Source organism: Dendrobium catenatum, unplaced genomic scaffold (genome assembly GCF_001605985.2).
Source record: "Dendrobium catenatum unplaced genomic scaffold, ASM160598v2 fragScaff_scaffold_362, whole genome shotgun sequence".
Lineage (NCBI taxonomy): Eukaryota > Viridiplantae > Streptophyta > Magnoliopsida > Asparagales > Orchidaceae > Dendrobium > Dendrobium catenatum.
In genome coordinates, this window is record NW_021318824.1 from 283910 (window position 1) to 300391 (window position 16482).

The 16482-nt window shown below is 34.6% G+C and overlaps 1 protein-coding gene across 2 annotated transcripts; it reads right to left on the reverse strand.

The window, feature by feature from the left end:
- Nucleotides 1–1135: 1135 nt before the first annotated feature.
- LOC110113054 lies at nucleotides 1136–8343 on the reverse strand. 2 transcript variants are annotated; one of them, XM_020845474.2, is made up of 6 exons: nucleotides 8236–8343; nucleotides 7858–8038; nucleotides 7524–7748; nucleotides 7331–7421; nucleotides 6927–7107; nucleotides 1136–1965 (listed from the first exon to the last, which is right to left on the reverse strand). In XM_020845474.2, the coding sequence occupies exons 2-6, from the start codon at nucleotides 7876–7878 to the stop codon at nucleotides 1884–1886; spliced, it is 600 nt and encodes a 199-aa protein (XP_020701133.1). In that variant the 5' UTR covers nucleotides 7879–8038; nucleotides 8236–8343; the 3' UTR covers nucleotides 1136–1883. The 2 variants fall into 2 exon arrangements, with proteins under 2 accessions (XP_020701133.1, XP_028549598.1); XM_028693765.1 differs by having other exon boundaries at nucleotides 7858–8311.
- Nucleotides 8344–16482: the final 8139 nt, after the last annotated feature.

The following is a 16482-nucleotide window of genomic DNA, read 5'->3' on the forward strand; positions in this document are numbered from 1 at the left end:
GATTAAATATTTTTATGAAGAAATCAATAAAATAGTCTCTACTGATATGTTTAAGACCTTTATTCTATCTGATATATTTTTGGTCTATTTGTCCAATTTATCGTTCACATGGAAGACTGAAAATAGACAAATAGGTGACGATTCCTATCAGAGATCTTCTTTCAGCTGTGTAATTATGCAATTGTGGTGTTTGGTTTCTCACTGCGTCTTACAGTGGAGCTTTTATTATTTCACTTCAGTCTTCAGTTGATACAGCAAGTATCAACAGAATGGACTTTAAAGTTCTCTGTCACAGTTTTCCTGATTCTAGTTAGCTTCTATGCTGTTTACTTTTTGTCAGTAGTGTATTTCTGCTTGCATTCTTGCAACTTACTGGTGCACAACTGAGCGTTTGAGGTTTTTTTTTTCCCTCACTTCAGTAATCTTTTTGTTCCCTTCTCCATATATTAGGCCGAGCTCTCACCAGATTTAGAGCTAGCACAAGAACAGAGCAAGATAGATGATTTTGCTTAGCAATTGATGATTCTTTTCTAGAGCAGAACCATCCCCACTTCCATCACTGCAGTTGGAATTCTTTTCATGTTTAAAGGCAGCGAACTATCTAAGATCAAGCAAAGAATTTTCCACTTATCAAATGTGCAATTGATGCTGCAAAGTTAGACGCACGAATCTACTTACAAATTTCAGAGTTGGAGGAGGCTCAAATTTAGTTTGATGGCTTGCTGAACTTGATTCGAGTCTTTTATCAAATAGAACAAACATCAACAATGGCTGAGCTAAAGCATCTCCAACCGAAAATCCCATTTTTCACTCCAAAATGCAGAGAAACTCAAAATTGCCGTGATTCATCTCCAATCGAACTCCATTTTGGGCGCTTCTGTGAAGGTAACCTTCTTTCACCTCTTTCGCGCGTTTCTTCGACAAATCGGGTTGAGACAGAAAAATCGCATAGGTAAATAGTGCAACATCAATATTGGCGTCGCACTATTCACCCGCAAGCAAAAAGCGAAAAATTTGGCGTTTGGCAGGAGCGACTGAACGACGCCATATGCATGTTAGGCGTTCGGTTGGAGATGCTATAAGGATTTAAGTGAAAAGGGGGAGAAATAGTAAAGCTTAAATAATATACATAATCTCCATATAATTTTATGGTTAAAATTTCATAATATACATAAGTGTATGAGATTTATCTCAAATTTAAAGGGGCCGAGAACCATCCACAACTCTTCCTTGATTCCACCACTAAACATCACCTTGAGTAAGTTACAGTTCAGTTCCTTAGATTAGATAGGGCTTGCGAAAAGCTGGAATCTTTTACTAAAAAATCAGCAATGTTCATTTAGACATCTAGTAACTCATGACCATAAAATGCCCTCGAAGCCCATATCTTCACTAATAATCTGGTTCTCACCTAAGTTACAGAGAAAAAAAGAAAAAAACAGTGGGCTTTCTTGAGTTTCCCCACAATGCAGAGGCTCGGCCCTTATCATCTCAAAGCAAAATACTTGCTATGTGGTTGGATGAATTATTCTATGCGGACATCGAATGTCATTCAAAGTCCAATAAAAATGTACCACGTCACTCCTATTCGATAAATTGTGTCCGGTATCTGCACAGAATAATCTCTCATGTAGTTGACAAAAGGAAAAAAAAGGGCCTGGCAGGCCGGGCCCCTCCTCTGCATTGCAAAAGAAAGCTCTCTTCACATACTACTCACGCTAGAAGATAAATAAAGGCAAGAACTAAAGCCTTCAAAAACTGAAGGTGGGAAAGGCATTGGAATTCATGAGGATCGGTTGGAGATTAAAGTAACTGTCACTACCACAAGGTAAATACGCCAACACTGAGATGCTTCTTTTTCCCTTGTGCTATATATACATAGATCATCGAGCATTGGTGTTGCTGCCTGGCATTTTCCCAAGCGAGAGTGTAAAATATAGTAGAATTAGGGTTCCCATGCTGGACCTGCACCAAATATAAAAAAAAAATGAGCACATTTGCTAACAAAAGAAATTCAAACTTGAAAACATTTTAGTCGTGTTTGGATCAAATGAACTGAAGAGAATGAAAAAGAAAGCAATTGTTTATACTCTGCAATCAAACTTTCAATGAGTTTTTCTTTTCATTTCACAGAAGCCTTACCTTCAAATTACAGAATTTGTTATCATAATTTACAATTGTTAATAATTTTCTTTTCATTTTTCATTTTATTTATCATAATTTACAATGTATCACCTAAAAAATAATGTTAGCTCTAAAAAAAATAGATAGACCTCCATGATTCTTCTATAGAAGATTGAAGTATAATGTTTTACGTTGATGGTCAAATGCTATAAAATTATGGAAGAATTCATATTATTTTGTAGTAATTAGTTCAGAAATAGATCTAGAAAATGGGAGTATGCATCCAATAAATTTTAATGTTCTTTACAATGTCTTATATGAGGTAGTGTTAAAAAAATATATTAATCTTAAAATAAATTCAAAATTTTCAAATTTTTAATCAAATGTTCTTTAGCATATTCTATACTAGTTTTTTTTATTTTAATTTTATTATCACTAACAGTTTTAAATGAATAAAAATAACTTATATTGCATCCTCTCTCTGTCTCTCTCTCTCCCTCTCACCTTCCCCCTCTCCTCACATTTGGTCATACTATTTAGGATTAGAGACTCCTGGTCATTTCTTGATCAAAACTAAAATTCCTAGCCAACCAAAGATCTAACCACTCTACTACAACATAGACCTAGCTCATTACACACCATAGACTCTCTCATCCTTGATGCCGGTACTCACACGGACTTTAACTTGCTAACCAAAGCCCCATAATCTACATCTCCCTAGTCAAATTGTCGAGCTTTTGTTGGGAACATGTGAAATTTAGCTCTATATCTTAATTTGATCCATTGACTTTGACATTATCATTCTCACCTAATTTTATCTTTGAACATTTTTTCATTCTTTTTCTCTTGAGACACCTATACCTTTGTAAATTTACATATTATTAATATAATATTGCTATATGAATATGCAGAACAAACTCTCTCAAATGGCAAGGTACTAACAACAACACTTCTAGAGAATCAAGTACTCGTAGTATTCCTAATGTTTCTATTATTTGGTAGCCTACTAGCTTTACCAAAGATAATCCTCCATTTTATCTTTAAGAAAACTATTGTTGTTATACCATTTTGTCAACTTCAAATGAGTCTTATACCAATCATGAGGCTTTTTTGGATCCCTATTGACAATAAGCTAAGCAGAAAGAATTTTATGCCTAGGATTTAGTTAATTTATCTATAAAGATAGAATTATTGTTAATAACAAATAAATATATAAAATTAAAACTTTCTCATTTGAGTTTGTTGAGCATCATAAAGCCCACCTTATTACCAAAGGGTACAAACATCAGTATCATTTTGATTTTAGCAAGACATTCACTCATGATGCTTATCTTATGCGTTAGGAATTGGTTTAGATTTTAGTTAATTTTTTTTCGTTATACTATCTTTATGTTTTTGTGTAGCTTTGTTTTGTCATTGATGCTATAAATAGTTGCAATAGGATGTATAGGGATTCTCTAAGCCAAGGGAATAATTTTTTTTTTTTTTTGATTTGCTCTCTCCCTCCCTCCACCCCCCTCTCCCTCATCCAAAAAAGCTTTCTTCCTCTCAAGAAATTCCAACAAATTGGTATCAGAGTATCGTGGAGATGATTGAGGGGAAGGAGGAGGAAGTTGCTTCTTGTATTCACGAAAGAAAGAGGGGAGGTTTCACGACGGGCTCAGTGAGATCACGAGCGATGGAATCGGGCAAGGGCATCGAGCTGGTGTCATGCTTGCCAGTGGATCAAGAATCTCAAGGAGGCAGCCAGCACGGGAGGTCAGGCCGAAGCGGTTTGGTCTCGCACATAGCGCAGGCGGGTGAGAGATCGGGATTGAGCAGGTGAAGCGCTTGGAACAGGCGATTGGACGCACGAATGCTCGTGGTAACCATGCGTGTGGAATGGAGGAGGGCTTGGGCATGCAGGCATTAGGCTAGCAGACTACGAAAATATGCTAGAATGCACGGGAAGCAACTGGTTGCAGAAGCACGAAGGCAGTCACTGAGCTCGAGCTCGAGAAAATGACAGATCGAGTATGAAAGCTGTGCGAGCAGGCGAGCGAAACTAGCGTTGTGTGGACGCTAGCCTTGGGCACAGTCATATGCACGCAGGGTGTAGGGTGGACTCAGGGCATAGTTGAAGCCTGGGCGCATAATAACGGAGAAAGGAAGACAAGACTACAGTTGGGTTTCCTTCATGCAAGATTCAGTGGAATAGGAGCCGGATGAGAGGTGGTTGATTCGGATGTGTTGGCCTTGGGTTTTTATCGTTGGATTCGAGCAATCGGTCTGACGGAGACTCGCGCTTGGACAGGCACGCGGGCAACTACCTGAGTCGTAAGAGCAGACTACGGGGCCATGGTTCAGAACTCACATTAGAGCCTGTTAGATTGCATCAAACAGGGGTTCTTACAAGTAGGTGGAAGAGAGCAAACAGGTGGAGGAGATCCAATTGATCATGGACTGTTCTTGTGAATAGTAGATTGTAAAATTTGGACTAAGGCAGAGATGGTTAGAAATTGGTCAAGATTTTAGTTAGTTTTTTTTCATTGTACTTTCTTTAGGTTCTTGTGTAGCTTTATTTTGCTATTGATGTATTTTTTTTAATAAATAAGGAATAAAATTTCTTTTGTTCTAATTTTCTCTCTCCCCCTCTCCCTCATCCAAGAAAGCTTCCTTACTATCAAGAAATCCCAACATGATGTCTATACACTCACTCATAGCTATTGCTACTCTTTGTTGCTAGTCTTATTTTATATGCCCACCACCTAGTCTTGATGTCTATTGGGCAAGATTTATTGACTCTATCAAGCCTTTTATGGACTCAAGCAAGCTCTTCTTTCATGGTTTGAAAAGTTGAAAAAAAAAAATGCATGGTTTTAAAAGTTTAGCCACACTATGTATGACCTAAGGCACTCTTCCAAGTTCCAACCGGCCTCATGGCTTACTCTATGCATCCACACACACAAAAAGCATGATATTACTGATTTATATCAACATGAGTATCACTAATAATGAAAATGATGGTATATATGCTCTTAAAAGGTAATTCCAACAATTCTTTGAAATGAAAGATCTAAGTTACCTACATTATTTTCTAGGTCTTAAAATCTCTTCAAATTGGAGGATTGTTTTATCTCATTATTACTCACTACATTGTAAGTGTTATATACTATTTTTTTACAACACAACTCACATTAGTCTGTTGGTTGGGAGCTTAGACTACCAACAAAGAGATCTTGGGTTCAAGTCTTGTGTATGTAATGTGTGTGTAAGTTTGTCCTTAATTGTCCTAAATGTCAAAAAAAAAAACTATTGGTTGAATAAAAAATTTAAAAGGGTTGCTCTTTCCAATGCAAAAGCTAAATATTGAGCCATTACATATGATGGGGGGTAGGCTTTGATGAGTTCTCACCAATAAGTATATTATTATCGATGGTCCCTCTAAAAATGTAATTTTCAGTGCTTAAAATATTATTTATCATAAGCTCACCAAGCTTAGACAATAATTTTAAATTCTTGATTCAATTTGACTTAACCTGATTGCTTAATGTCTAAGTCTAATCAGTTGGCCACAAAAACCTTCCAAGTACATTAAAATAATCAAAGGGAGGCAATCAGGCAACCTTATTAATGCTTCGGCACAGCAATCTCGCACAGAAAAGTCTACCTTTCAGTTTCATTATTTTTTTATTTAACCAATTAAAATCCCAATCGGGTCCAGCTCAATAGAAGATGTGCCAAACTATAGAAATTATTATGGGCGGAATTCTGAGGAATTATTACGGGCAGAGTCCAGATGTAGAATTATGTACGAACTCTAATGAAATTGTGATACGTGAGTTTGTATATATTGTGTACAAATTTGTACATACTGTACATCAAATTTGTATAGTGTATACAAGTTTGTACAATGTGTACAAATCCACATGTTTCATTTTCTTTAGAGTTCGAACGTAGAACTACGTTTATACTCTGCAAGTAATAATTTCTCATCAAACACAAACAGAGTGAGATGTGACAGTGATGACGGTCGACGGAAAAGCACAAGCTTTAAGTACAATCCTTTATTATTTTACATGAATAATTAAAATCTTTAAAACTTTATATATATATTTAACAATATTTGGCTTAACTTCACGCAAGTTTAAAGTAGGACCGGGTGAGGTTGGCCAATTGGCTTCCACGCTGTTTTTGAAATGTTCTGATGTCTATTAGGAAGCAAACCAACTTAACCCGTACCTGCAGTCCAATAGGACCACTATCATATTTTTATACTATGGACCTGTCATCATGGTCCCACACTCCCACCTTTTTTTTTTTTTTTGGAATTTCCCACCCAAATATGACTAACCTAAAAAAATGTGCCTCCTAAATTTTTTAATAAATATATATTAATATGTCAATAATATTTAATATCTCTTCTTAAATGAACTCGTAAATAATATTTAATATCACTTCTTAAATGAATTTGTATAGTGATATAAATAAAACAAAAATAAAATATCTCATACAATTCATCTTAATTTGTTGATTGAGAATTTTGACTAATAACAAATAAATTTTTTATTAAAATTTTACATATATAATATTTTTGTGAATTTATATTTAATTAAAATGCCCGCTACACTCCCTCACACTTGCCAATAAAATTTTAAAAGTAAAATTTTAATTTTTTTTAAACTTTAGTTGAGTAAGCATTACTCTAATTCAAGTAACCGTCTTATATAAAATTTTCCTCAATTCTCAAACGGCGTGAAATGCCCGCTACAGACTATCATAAACATTCAATTCATAAACAAGTATTTGAGCAGCAGACTTACAAGGTGGCGAACAGCACGACGACTCGTCGGGGATCGAGCCGCGGGACCTGCCGCCGACCGGCGATGCGCCTACTGCGGCCGCCAGCTCCGACGAATGCTAATGTCGGGGTCTTTGCAGGAGGCAGCGCAGCGGCTTCTCCATCGGTTGCCACGTGTATAAGAATCGACAAACTTTCCCTATCTGACCATCAAAAGTTCAAAACCATCGCAGCAGTTAAAACAACGAATAATTGACCAAAGAAAAACAACCCCAAACGACAAAATTCCACTTCAGAATTTTTATCGGAAGGGTTGCCCCTAATAAAAACAAATTACTTCTCACTTTCCAGCGATCAAAATTCGAACTTTTATAACGTGAGATTCGCTATTGACTTTCCAACATAACTAATAGGCCAGAAACTAACCGGTAGCGGCGGCAGAGGCGGCGGCGACGCAATCCGCCGTCCTTCTCTCTCCACCGCGCTGCGAGCCTTTTTTAGATAAAGTCTTCTTGAGCTAAAACACAAGAAATATATGGATAAAAAGAATTGGTTAGTGGTTAACTAATTATGGTAAGATAGATTAATGGAAACAAAAGAGGGAACGTAAAGAGGTTACTGGAGTTTGGTTTCCGGCGATCGAATCTTTTTCGCAAGTTTCGAGTATCGGAGATGAGGCCGAGGCCGCGGCGAGGAGCGCGAGACTCTCGATGTCGAGTACGACGAAGCCATCAGATGGCTCCGGCTTTCCCTTCACTTCTTCGAAAGCCACGCCGATTCCGCCGGATTTTGCTTCTCCGGCGAAACCTTTATTTTCAGGGATGCTCCTAGAAGGTTCAAAATCCTAGAAACGAACGAGAACGAGAACAACATATATGAATATAGAATGAAACAGTTAAGGAAGTTAGATAAGAAGAAAAAAAATTTAAATTGGCAGTGAAAGCAGACAAAACCCGGTTTCCGATTTCCATCATCGATTCGCCGGATTCTTGAATCTTCGCCAGTTTGATACGAAGCAAATCAGAGGAAGTTTACGACTACGAGTTCCCCCTACCAGCGTCAAAAGATAACAAGGTGTATCTAACAGTCGTCGGAAGAAGAAGCCATTGAGAAGCTTAATTCAGTTTTCGTTTTCTGGAGCAAGCAAGGAATTTTATCAAACAGCAGCTGGGAAAAAAAAAATGAGAAGACGGGAATATAGGGGCAATTTCTTCGGCGTGAAGAGTAAGAAATTCCGAAGAATTGTTCCAGGGGATAGAATGGAAATTGGATGATTCTTTGGCAATGTTGTGAATGGACTTTGAATTGGTAAATAAATTTGTTCTCGTAACTTCCAATTTGAAATGGACACGCCCTTCGAACTCCCAGCCTGTTGTCTAATTTTCGGGTTTTCTCGCTGCAATAAATTCATTTCTTCCTACAGTGGGATATCAAAACTAGGAATGATCTTTCAATCGATGCTTTGAAAATCGGATCAAACAATAAATCGGAAGAAGGAGAAGTTAACAGTTCGATGGTTCAACGAGGTTCGAACTAGATGACATAATAAATACTTTTTATACTTAAACATTATAATAATGACATAATTATTTATAAATAAAATATATAATAAAAATCAAACATAATTATAATATAAAGCATAAAAACTTAATATTATATAAAGTAAATATGAAAAACATAATACGGAAATGACTGTCGGAGATAAGACTCCAAATTAGAAGGAAAAGGCCATAAACGGGATGCCGAAGAACAAACACGACTATGCGAGGCAATTCGTCCGAATGAAATAAGGGTTTTTTTTGGCTTCTTATAGGCTTAACCAATTCGCCTTCGCATAATACGATTTGCGCGCCTCGCCTTCGCATCTCATCTCATCCATCAGATATGCACTGTAGCTGAATCGGTCGGTTATAGGAAATCAAAATTGGTTTGGCGCCGGTTTGACCTATTAATTACTGGTTTTCGAGACGGGTGAGTAGACTTGGATCCTATGTCAGTTCTTTAATGATACTGAAAGAGAATAAATTTGACAACTCAATTAAGTTCAACTTGACCAGAAAGTTCAACTAACCTTCTGGTCAATTTGAACTTGAACTCGGCCTATTGAGGTGGGCTGAGTTGCATTCAAATTAGCATATTTGAGGGGGATATTTAATTCTCTAATTATATTGTATCTTCAAGGAAGTTTGTAAGAGAATAAGAATATACCCTATTGTGATGGGTTATGTAAATTTAATGACTTTTGTACAAGCCAACATCAAGATGAATTTTAAGTATCCTAACTTTTTTCGGAAGACTTATTTTGTACTCTATCATGCAATTTTTTAAAATGCTGCAGGAAAAAAACAGTGAGTGAGAGAGACACATGAGTATGGATGAGTACCTTTCAGCTCCTTAATTTAAAAAAAAAATAAAAATTTTTTGAGGGAGCAAAAGAGAGAAACAAGAGTGAAATCATTATCGAGATGCCCTCTCTGAGAAACTTTTATTTTATCCAGTGAACGTACGCAGAGGAAGGTTCGGTTTTAGGCAAAAAAGCGCCTGTTTCAAAAAACTCGGTACAGGTGCGAAAAACTCAGTACATGTACTTTTTTGCCTAAAACCGAACCTTCCTCTGCGTATGTTCACTGGATAGAATAAAAGTTCCTCTCTGAGTGATATTCTTCAAATAAATCTCCTGACAAAAAATATTAGTTATGATTATACTTCAGTGAGCTCATCTTGAATGAAAATAATAAATAAACTTTTATGGAAGGGGTGTTGTGCAAACACAACGAAAACAATACAAATTACATAATCAACATAAAGAACGTGACAATTTACGTGGTTCGGTATATATGTCTATGTCTATGAGAATGGGATAATGATTTCACTATATTGAAGAAGAATAAGATTACAATTATTCTCTAGCTCTCTCTTACACACAACAATCCTCAAACCCTCAATTTATAAATTTGAGGCAAAACAAATAAGGAAAAAATTCATAATTAAATCCTCAATCAAATCACCTATCTAGGAAAATAATTAGCTCCATGATCAATTACAATAATGAGCCATTAAAACTTTCCAAAATAAAACTTTTTTTAGATTTGAAAATAATTTCAAATCAATAATTTCAAATCAATAATTTCTACCTCATCTTTCACCTTAGAAAGTAGAATATGACAAGCCAAGCTCCAATATTAGAATGACTGCACCAAGATGACTGCCTACATACCCCCCTCCCAAGGATTCAAGCCAAGTGTAGTTCTTAGTTATGAGTTCTGCACCACTCTCATGGTGACTGCCTCTCAAATATCAAGCTTTTATCAGTTGTACCATTAAGGATACTCTTCACAGCTTGCAAATGACTCTTTTATAGATCATGTGTGAACCTACTCACTACGACAACCTCTTGTGCAATGTCTCGATCGAGCTGCTCCAAAATCAGACTATAGTGTGCTACAAGTGCCAAGTGATTACAGGTCGAGGGATGCTTAATCAATGGGGAGAACACCTCATCATAAGCAATCCCTTCCCATTGCACAAAGCCTTTCTTCACCCTCCTAGCCTTGTATCGAACATTAGCTCCATGATATCCATCCTTCTTTACACACACCCATTTGCACCAAATTAAATGACTTTCCTTCCTTGAGGAAGCTTCACCAACCTCTAAGTAATATTTTCTTAAAAAATTTATATATATAATATATTCATTCATAGCCCTCTTCTATAAATCACTACCAAGATTGTCCACTGCTTCCTTATATTTGATTAAGAACTAAAACCTTTGTGGCTGAAAGTGCAAGTGTAATATGATCCCTCGACTAAATTAGTTTTGGGACATTCTAATGCTTGGACTTATTCCTTGCAATATATTTCTGAGCTAGAATCTCATTCTCAACATCATTTTCTACCTCTTGATCTGCAGCTAAATCTGATACCTGGGTAGAAGTGATCTGTCTCTGTGGAACAAATGAAGTTGCATCAAACTCCAACTTATGCAGTATATTTGTGGTTATAATAGAACTCTCTACCTACTTAGAGTCTCGAGGTTTCAACATGCTCACCTCGTCAAATACAACATATCTGCTAATGACAATCTTTTTTTCTATTAGATTAAAGATTTTGAAGCCCTTGACTCAACGCTTAAAGCCAATAAAGATCATCCTTTTGCCCATCGTTCAAATTTATCATTTTGAACATGCTTGTAAGTTGGACATCCAAATACTCTCAAGTGCTTATAATCTATAGTAGAATCCCCGAACAACATTTTCTTTGAGGTCTTCTTCCCAGTAACTACAAAAAGGCAGATGGTTCACTAAGCGACAGGCATAGTCTATCGCCTCAGTCTAACTCTCTATCCAACCTAGTATTGGATAAGATAAACCTAACTTTCTCAACTAAAGTTTGATTCTTTCTCTTTGTCACCTCGTTCTTTTGTGATGTCTCTCTAACAGTGAAGTGGCGCTCTATCCCAAATAACTTAAAGTAGTGATATATAATAACTTAAAATTTTATGAGTAAATAATAGTCGATGTGTAGAATGGTTGAAATGCTATTTGTATAGGAATATGAACATATAAAGAATATTTTAATCTGAATTGTCATTCTTAATAAAATAAATAAGAGATATATTTCTCTTATTATAGTTATTATACATAATATAAAATCAAAATTTTATATTCATATATATATTATTTTTCTTAAATCCCTAAAAAATTCGTTCGTGATAAATACCAACAAAATTTCAGCAATAATACACATTCCAATAGCCCTTTTGTGTCCAAAACATAATTTTCAATTAAAATAAGTTTTTAAAAGAAATTATGACATAAATAACCCATCACCTAATCCAAATAAAATCCAATTAATTTCCTTGTTCCTACTCACACGATTCTTTTTAAAGAATTTCTTGCGTGGGCAACTGGACAACGCCACTTGGAAGGTAGCTTATTATTGTTTTTCTCGCCTTATCTACTTGAATTGGTTTTTTTTTTATAAATAATTCTGTGAAAAATACTGTCATTTGAAACCGTTATACGTTGATCAGACGGTGAAAAGAGTGGGATCCATGTTAAGCAACAATTGATCGCTGGGAACAACACTCAACTAATACATATATGACGTTAGGAGGCAAATCATAACGTGTCACTTCACCTATTTGTTGTGTATAGCGGCTAGGTAATGCTGTGTACCGGGTGAAGTGGCTTGTTCTAATTTACCTCCTGACAGCCCCGGTGTCTGCACAGAATAATTTCTCCAGTTTATGCGTTTCATATTCGACTTAAGGAGGCCAATGAAAGCGTGACCAAATAGGCTTGTTTTCTAAGATGAAAAATTTCTGCTGATCAAGATTATAAAGAAGCTTCGCTTTGCATTGGTTTGATAATTTCGAGTTAATTCTTAGATGGCGCAAATTTTTTTTTTCCTTAATAAAACTCATGGTAAGGTGTGGGTAGTCTGATAGGACTTGTTTATTTATGGACCTTTTATGTTAATAGCTTGGTTCTTCGTGATAGGAATGCATAGAACAAGCAAAAAGTCATATGTGGGGTTAGTAGATCATATCTATACATTTTTTTGGGCTTTCGGCCGAGCTGTGACCTCAACTTCATCCTTATGTATTCTCCAAGTGTATCTCTTGCACTTTACTCATTATCCTTTGTTTCCATTGACCAAGAGATCGACCTTTGACCTCTTTTTCATCATTCTTTCTCCATAAATTGTTTACTTGCCCATCTTGTTTTGACGATTGCCAAACGTAGGATTGCAACTCATTCTGGTAAGACTCACAAATTGGGCGAGTCTTATCTTGTTGATTTGCAACAGATGAACTCCGAGATCTAAGTTTTCAAAATTACTGAAAATTTTCATCTTATTTTAACTTTAAACAAACAATAATTATAGAGCTATTAAGAACATCTAGTGTACTGAGAATTAGGGTGTCAATTTTTGACACGACCCAAAACACGACCCGAATCCGACATGGAAAAATCTAGATTAGGGTCAACCCGGACTCGAAACGGGTCGGGTTCGGGATCAACAAATCAACCCGTTTTAAAAATCGGGCCGGGTTCAGGTTGACCCAGCAACCCGAAAATGTCTCGAAACTAACACGAAAACGCCTATTTGACCCGGAAACCCGAGATTGACCCGTTTTTCACCCGAAAATCAAAGATTGACCAGATTTTTGACCCAAAACTAGCAATTTTAGGTCAACTTAGAGTCATTCGTGTCGGGTCGGGTTGACCCTGACCCGTATTGGGTCGGGTTTGGGTCCATAAACCTGACCCGTTTTTAAAAACGGATCGAGTTCCGGTTGACCCGAATAGTGCCGGGTCAGTTCCAGATTCGACCCGAACCCGACCCGTTGACCCGAATTGACAACCCTATTGAGAATAAGCTTATCCATAAAATTCTATTTTCATTTATCATCAAAATATATATACAAGTACAATGCATTATTACATACTGAGCTATTGAATAGAACAATAAAATTAATTAGCCATGATCAGAGGCAGAACCAACCTTTCATTTTAGGGGGGGGGGCAAAATTTTCATATAAATAGACTAATATTTTAAAAAAATAAAATAAAGATATAATTCAAAGCAAAATCTTATATTTCATTTCGAAGCTTATCTTAATCATTTACTAATAGCAAACTGCACAATGTGCAAACAAAATAAAATCTTAAATAATTTTAATTAAGTGTTACACTTCATTTTTAGCCAAGCTTCAGCCTTCAGTATCACAGCAGAATTGCATATACATGGATAAACTAACCCAATATATATGAATATAAATTATTCGACGGTGAATCGATAGGTTTGCTCTTCGTGGAAATGCTATCGGACCCCATGGTGTCCAAATGCAAGTTCTGCAAGGTCGATTCGGCTTCCCAGGATGAGATTGTCTCTAAGGATTTTTAGGGGAGGTATGACAGAGCCTATCTCTTTGAAAAATGGGCAAATTTTAACATGTTGGATGGACAATTTACTAAATGGTCCTAGCTCTAAGGTTGGGACTGTGTTGATGCCGCAAGATATTTCTTCTATATCATTGAGGTATCATCAAAATTTACATTATCATGACTTGAGGAATGAGCAACTTCACATAATGTTGATACAGAAAATTGAAACTTTCTTTGAATCTTCGTTGATACATTAGCAGACACACTCATTATAGTGGTCCATTCCCTAAACTACACTCAAAACCTACACAAACATTAATGGAGTGTTGTCTACAAGATAATAGTGGTGGGATATTGATAGTTATGTTCAACTTCCTTTTATTCTATTTTTCTTCTTTTATTTTGTTTCATCTCATTCTTCTCTTCTACCTCATTGGGCCATCCGGATATCTCCATTATACAAGAGCATGATGACATAACAGAAGCTGCTTTGGAATAGGTTTCGTGCACTTACCTAAAATTTTGTTCAAATAAGTTTTATGGTAGCTAGTGATTTAGGCTTTATTTGGACGACTTTCTTATTGTTTCTACAAGTAGCTTTTTAGTACACAAATTTTCTTTTTATTTTTTACAAGAAAGCTGATTTAAAAAACAACAAAAAAGTTGTCCCAAACGGAACCTTAATCTTCATTGTTCCTATGCACAATCTGACTGCAAATTCGTGCTTGAAAATAGCTAATCGATTTTCTTTTGAATGTTAGAAAACAAATTATTTTAAGCGTACAACCATATTTCGTTTCATAGTTAAAATAAAATATTAGTAGGACTTATACAAAGCAAAGCGTCATTATATTTGAACAATTTCATTAAAAGATTAAAGTTTCATTTGTAACAGTTTTCTCATTATTTTTTAAAATAATTTTTTAGTACAAAATCTTTTGAATTAAATTTTTTTGTACTAAAAAGCTGCTTTAGAAAACAATCAAAAAGTTTGTTCCAAACTGAGCCTATGACTTTGGCTTCGTTTGGGACAGCTTTCTTAATTACTGCTTTTCAATTCAATTTTTTAATACAAAAAATTGTTAAACTAAAAATTTTTGTACTAAAAAATAGCTTTAGAAAGAAATAAGAAAGTTGTCCCAAAAAGAGCCTTTGTTTGAGACATTTTTCTTCCTATTTTGCAAAATAGCTCTGGAGAGTAATTTTTTAAAATTATTGTACAAAGTAATTTTCTAGTACATATTAATTTTTTTAAAAGCAACGGAACAAAGATGGTCAAATAGAAATTACAATTGTAATATTAAAAGTAAAGCAGAAAAAAACTATCCTAAACAAAACCTAAAATTATATAATCAATAGAGTTATGTTAAAAAGCATTGCACCAACTACCTTAGACTTATTTCTTTGATGACAAATGGAGCCAATGGTTTTGCTCTTACAATTTCGCATGCTTCTTTATTCCAAAAGTCAAGCTCATTTAAAATATTTGCTACCAATCCGAATATAGCTTTGAAACATTCCTAAATTTCTACTGATCCATAACATATAATTTTGTTATATCATCATGATAATTATCATCATTTAATAATGAATAAATATATACAAATCTAATTCTATGTGATATATTTATCATAATTAAAAATAGACTCTAAATGGCCAGCTTTTAAATATGAATAAATTTAAAAATATATTTTAATTTTGTATTTAAAATAAAAAATTTGTCTTGAAATATATTCTGAAAAATAAATAGGAGTGTTGTTTGCATATGGATCTATAAAATATATTTCTTTATTTTATATTTTTATTGATCTCTTCATGATCAAATCCATAATTTAAACATTATTTTATTTCCATTAATCAACTTGCATATAAATAAGTATGTGCAAATAGTTCTATTTATTTTGTAGTTCATTGTTCTTATGATATTTTATTTACATTAAACACAAAAATTAAGTAAAATTTATTTAATATTTTTTAATTTTAATTACGTCTACAAATTAACATATTTTTAAGAATTTAATAATTTAATAACTAAATTTATTTAATAATTTGTTTGTAATAACTTAGCATGAAATTACCATAATTACAACTAGTAAGATTAAATTATTGATTTACGCAAAGTAAAATAAGAAATTTATGTAAAATTCATATAAATTTAATATTTTCTTGATTACAAATCTATAATATTCTTTTATGCTAATAGTCTATGCATTTCATATTAATAAAAAAAATCTATTAGGTTATTCTTTAGAATTTTAAGTCAAGATGTTGTCAATATTATTACATGTGTGCATTTTTTTTTTCTTTTTGCATTTTTCGGGACTTTTGAGCAAGTTAAATCAAACTCACATGCACATCAGATACTCAAGCAGTAAAGCTATGAACTCAAAACCTCTTGTTATGTAGCTAAAGCTATGAACCAACAGATTAATATTAGCGGCATGTGTTCTAGTTATGCATTTAAACTATTTGATTAAATAGTTAAGATCTTACCAAACTGTTAGATATTACCATAGGGCAAAACTCTGCTTTAATCCAATGGTTACAAACGACAATCTCAAAGAATGTAATCGTTATGAACTTCTTCATAATTTCAAATAAAATATAATGCTACATGTATCTCTTCCTCTGATTGATCACACATGTAATGCTACATACTGCTGTAGACATGTGTCACTCTCACTG

Bases quoted from the DNA above. Each gene is read 5' to 3' on its own strand.
- LOC110113054 (XM_020845474.2), bottom strand. From the start codon at position 7,878: ATGATGGAAATCGGAAACCGG. The intron at 7,749-7,857 runs GTTTTGTCTGCT...GTTCGTTTCTAG, and splicing joins TGATGGAAATCGGAAACCGG to GATTTTGAACCTTCTAGGAG. The intron at 7,108-7,330 runs GTTAGTTTCTGG...TTTGATGGTCAG, and splicing joins CGCCTCTGCCGCCGCTACCG to ATAGGGAAAGTTTGTCGATT.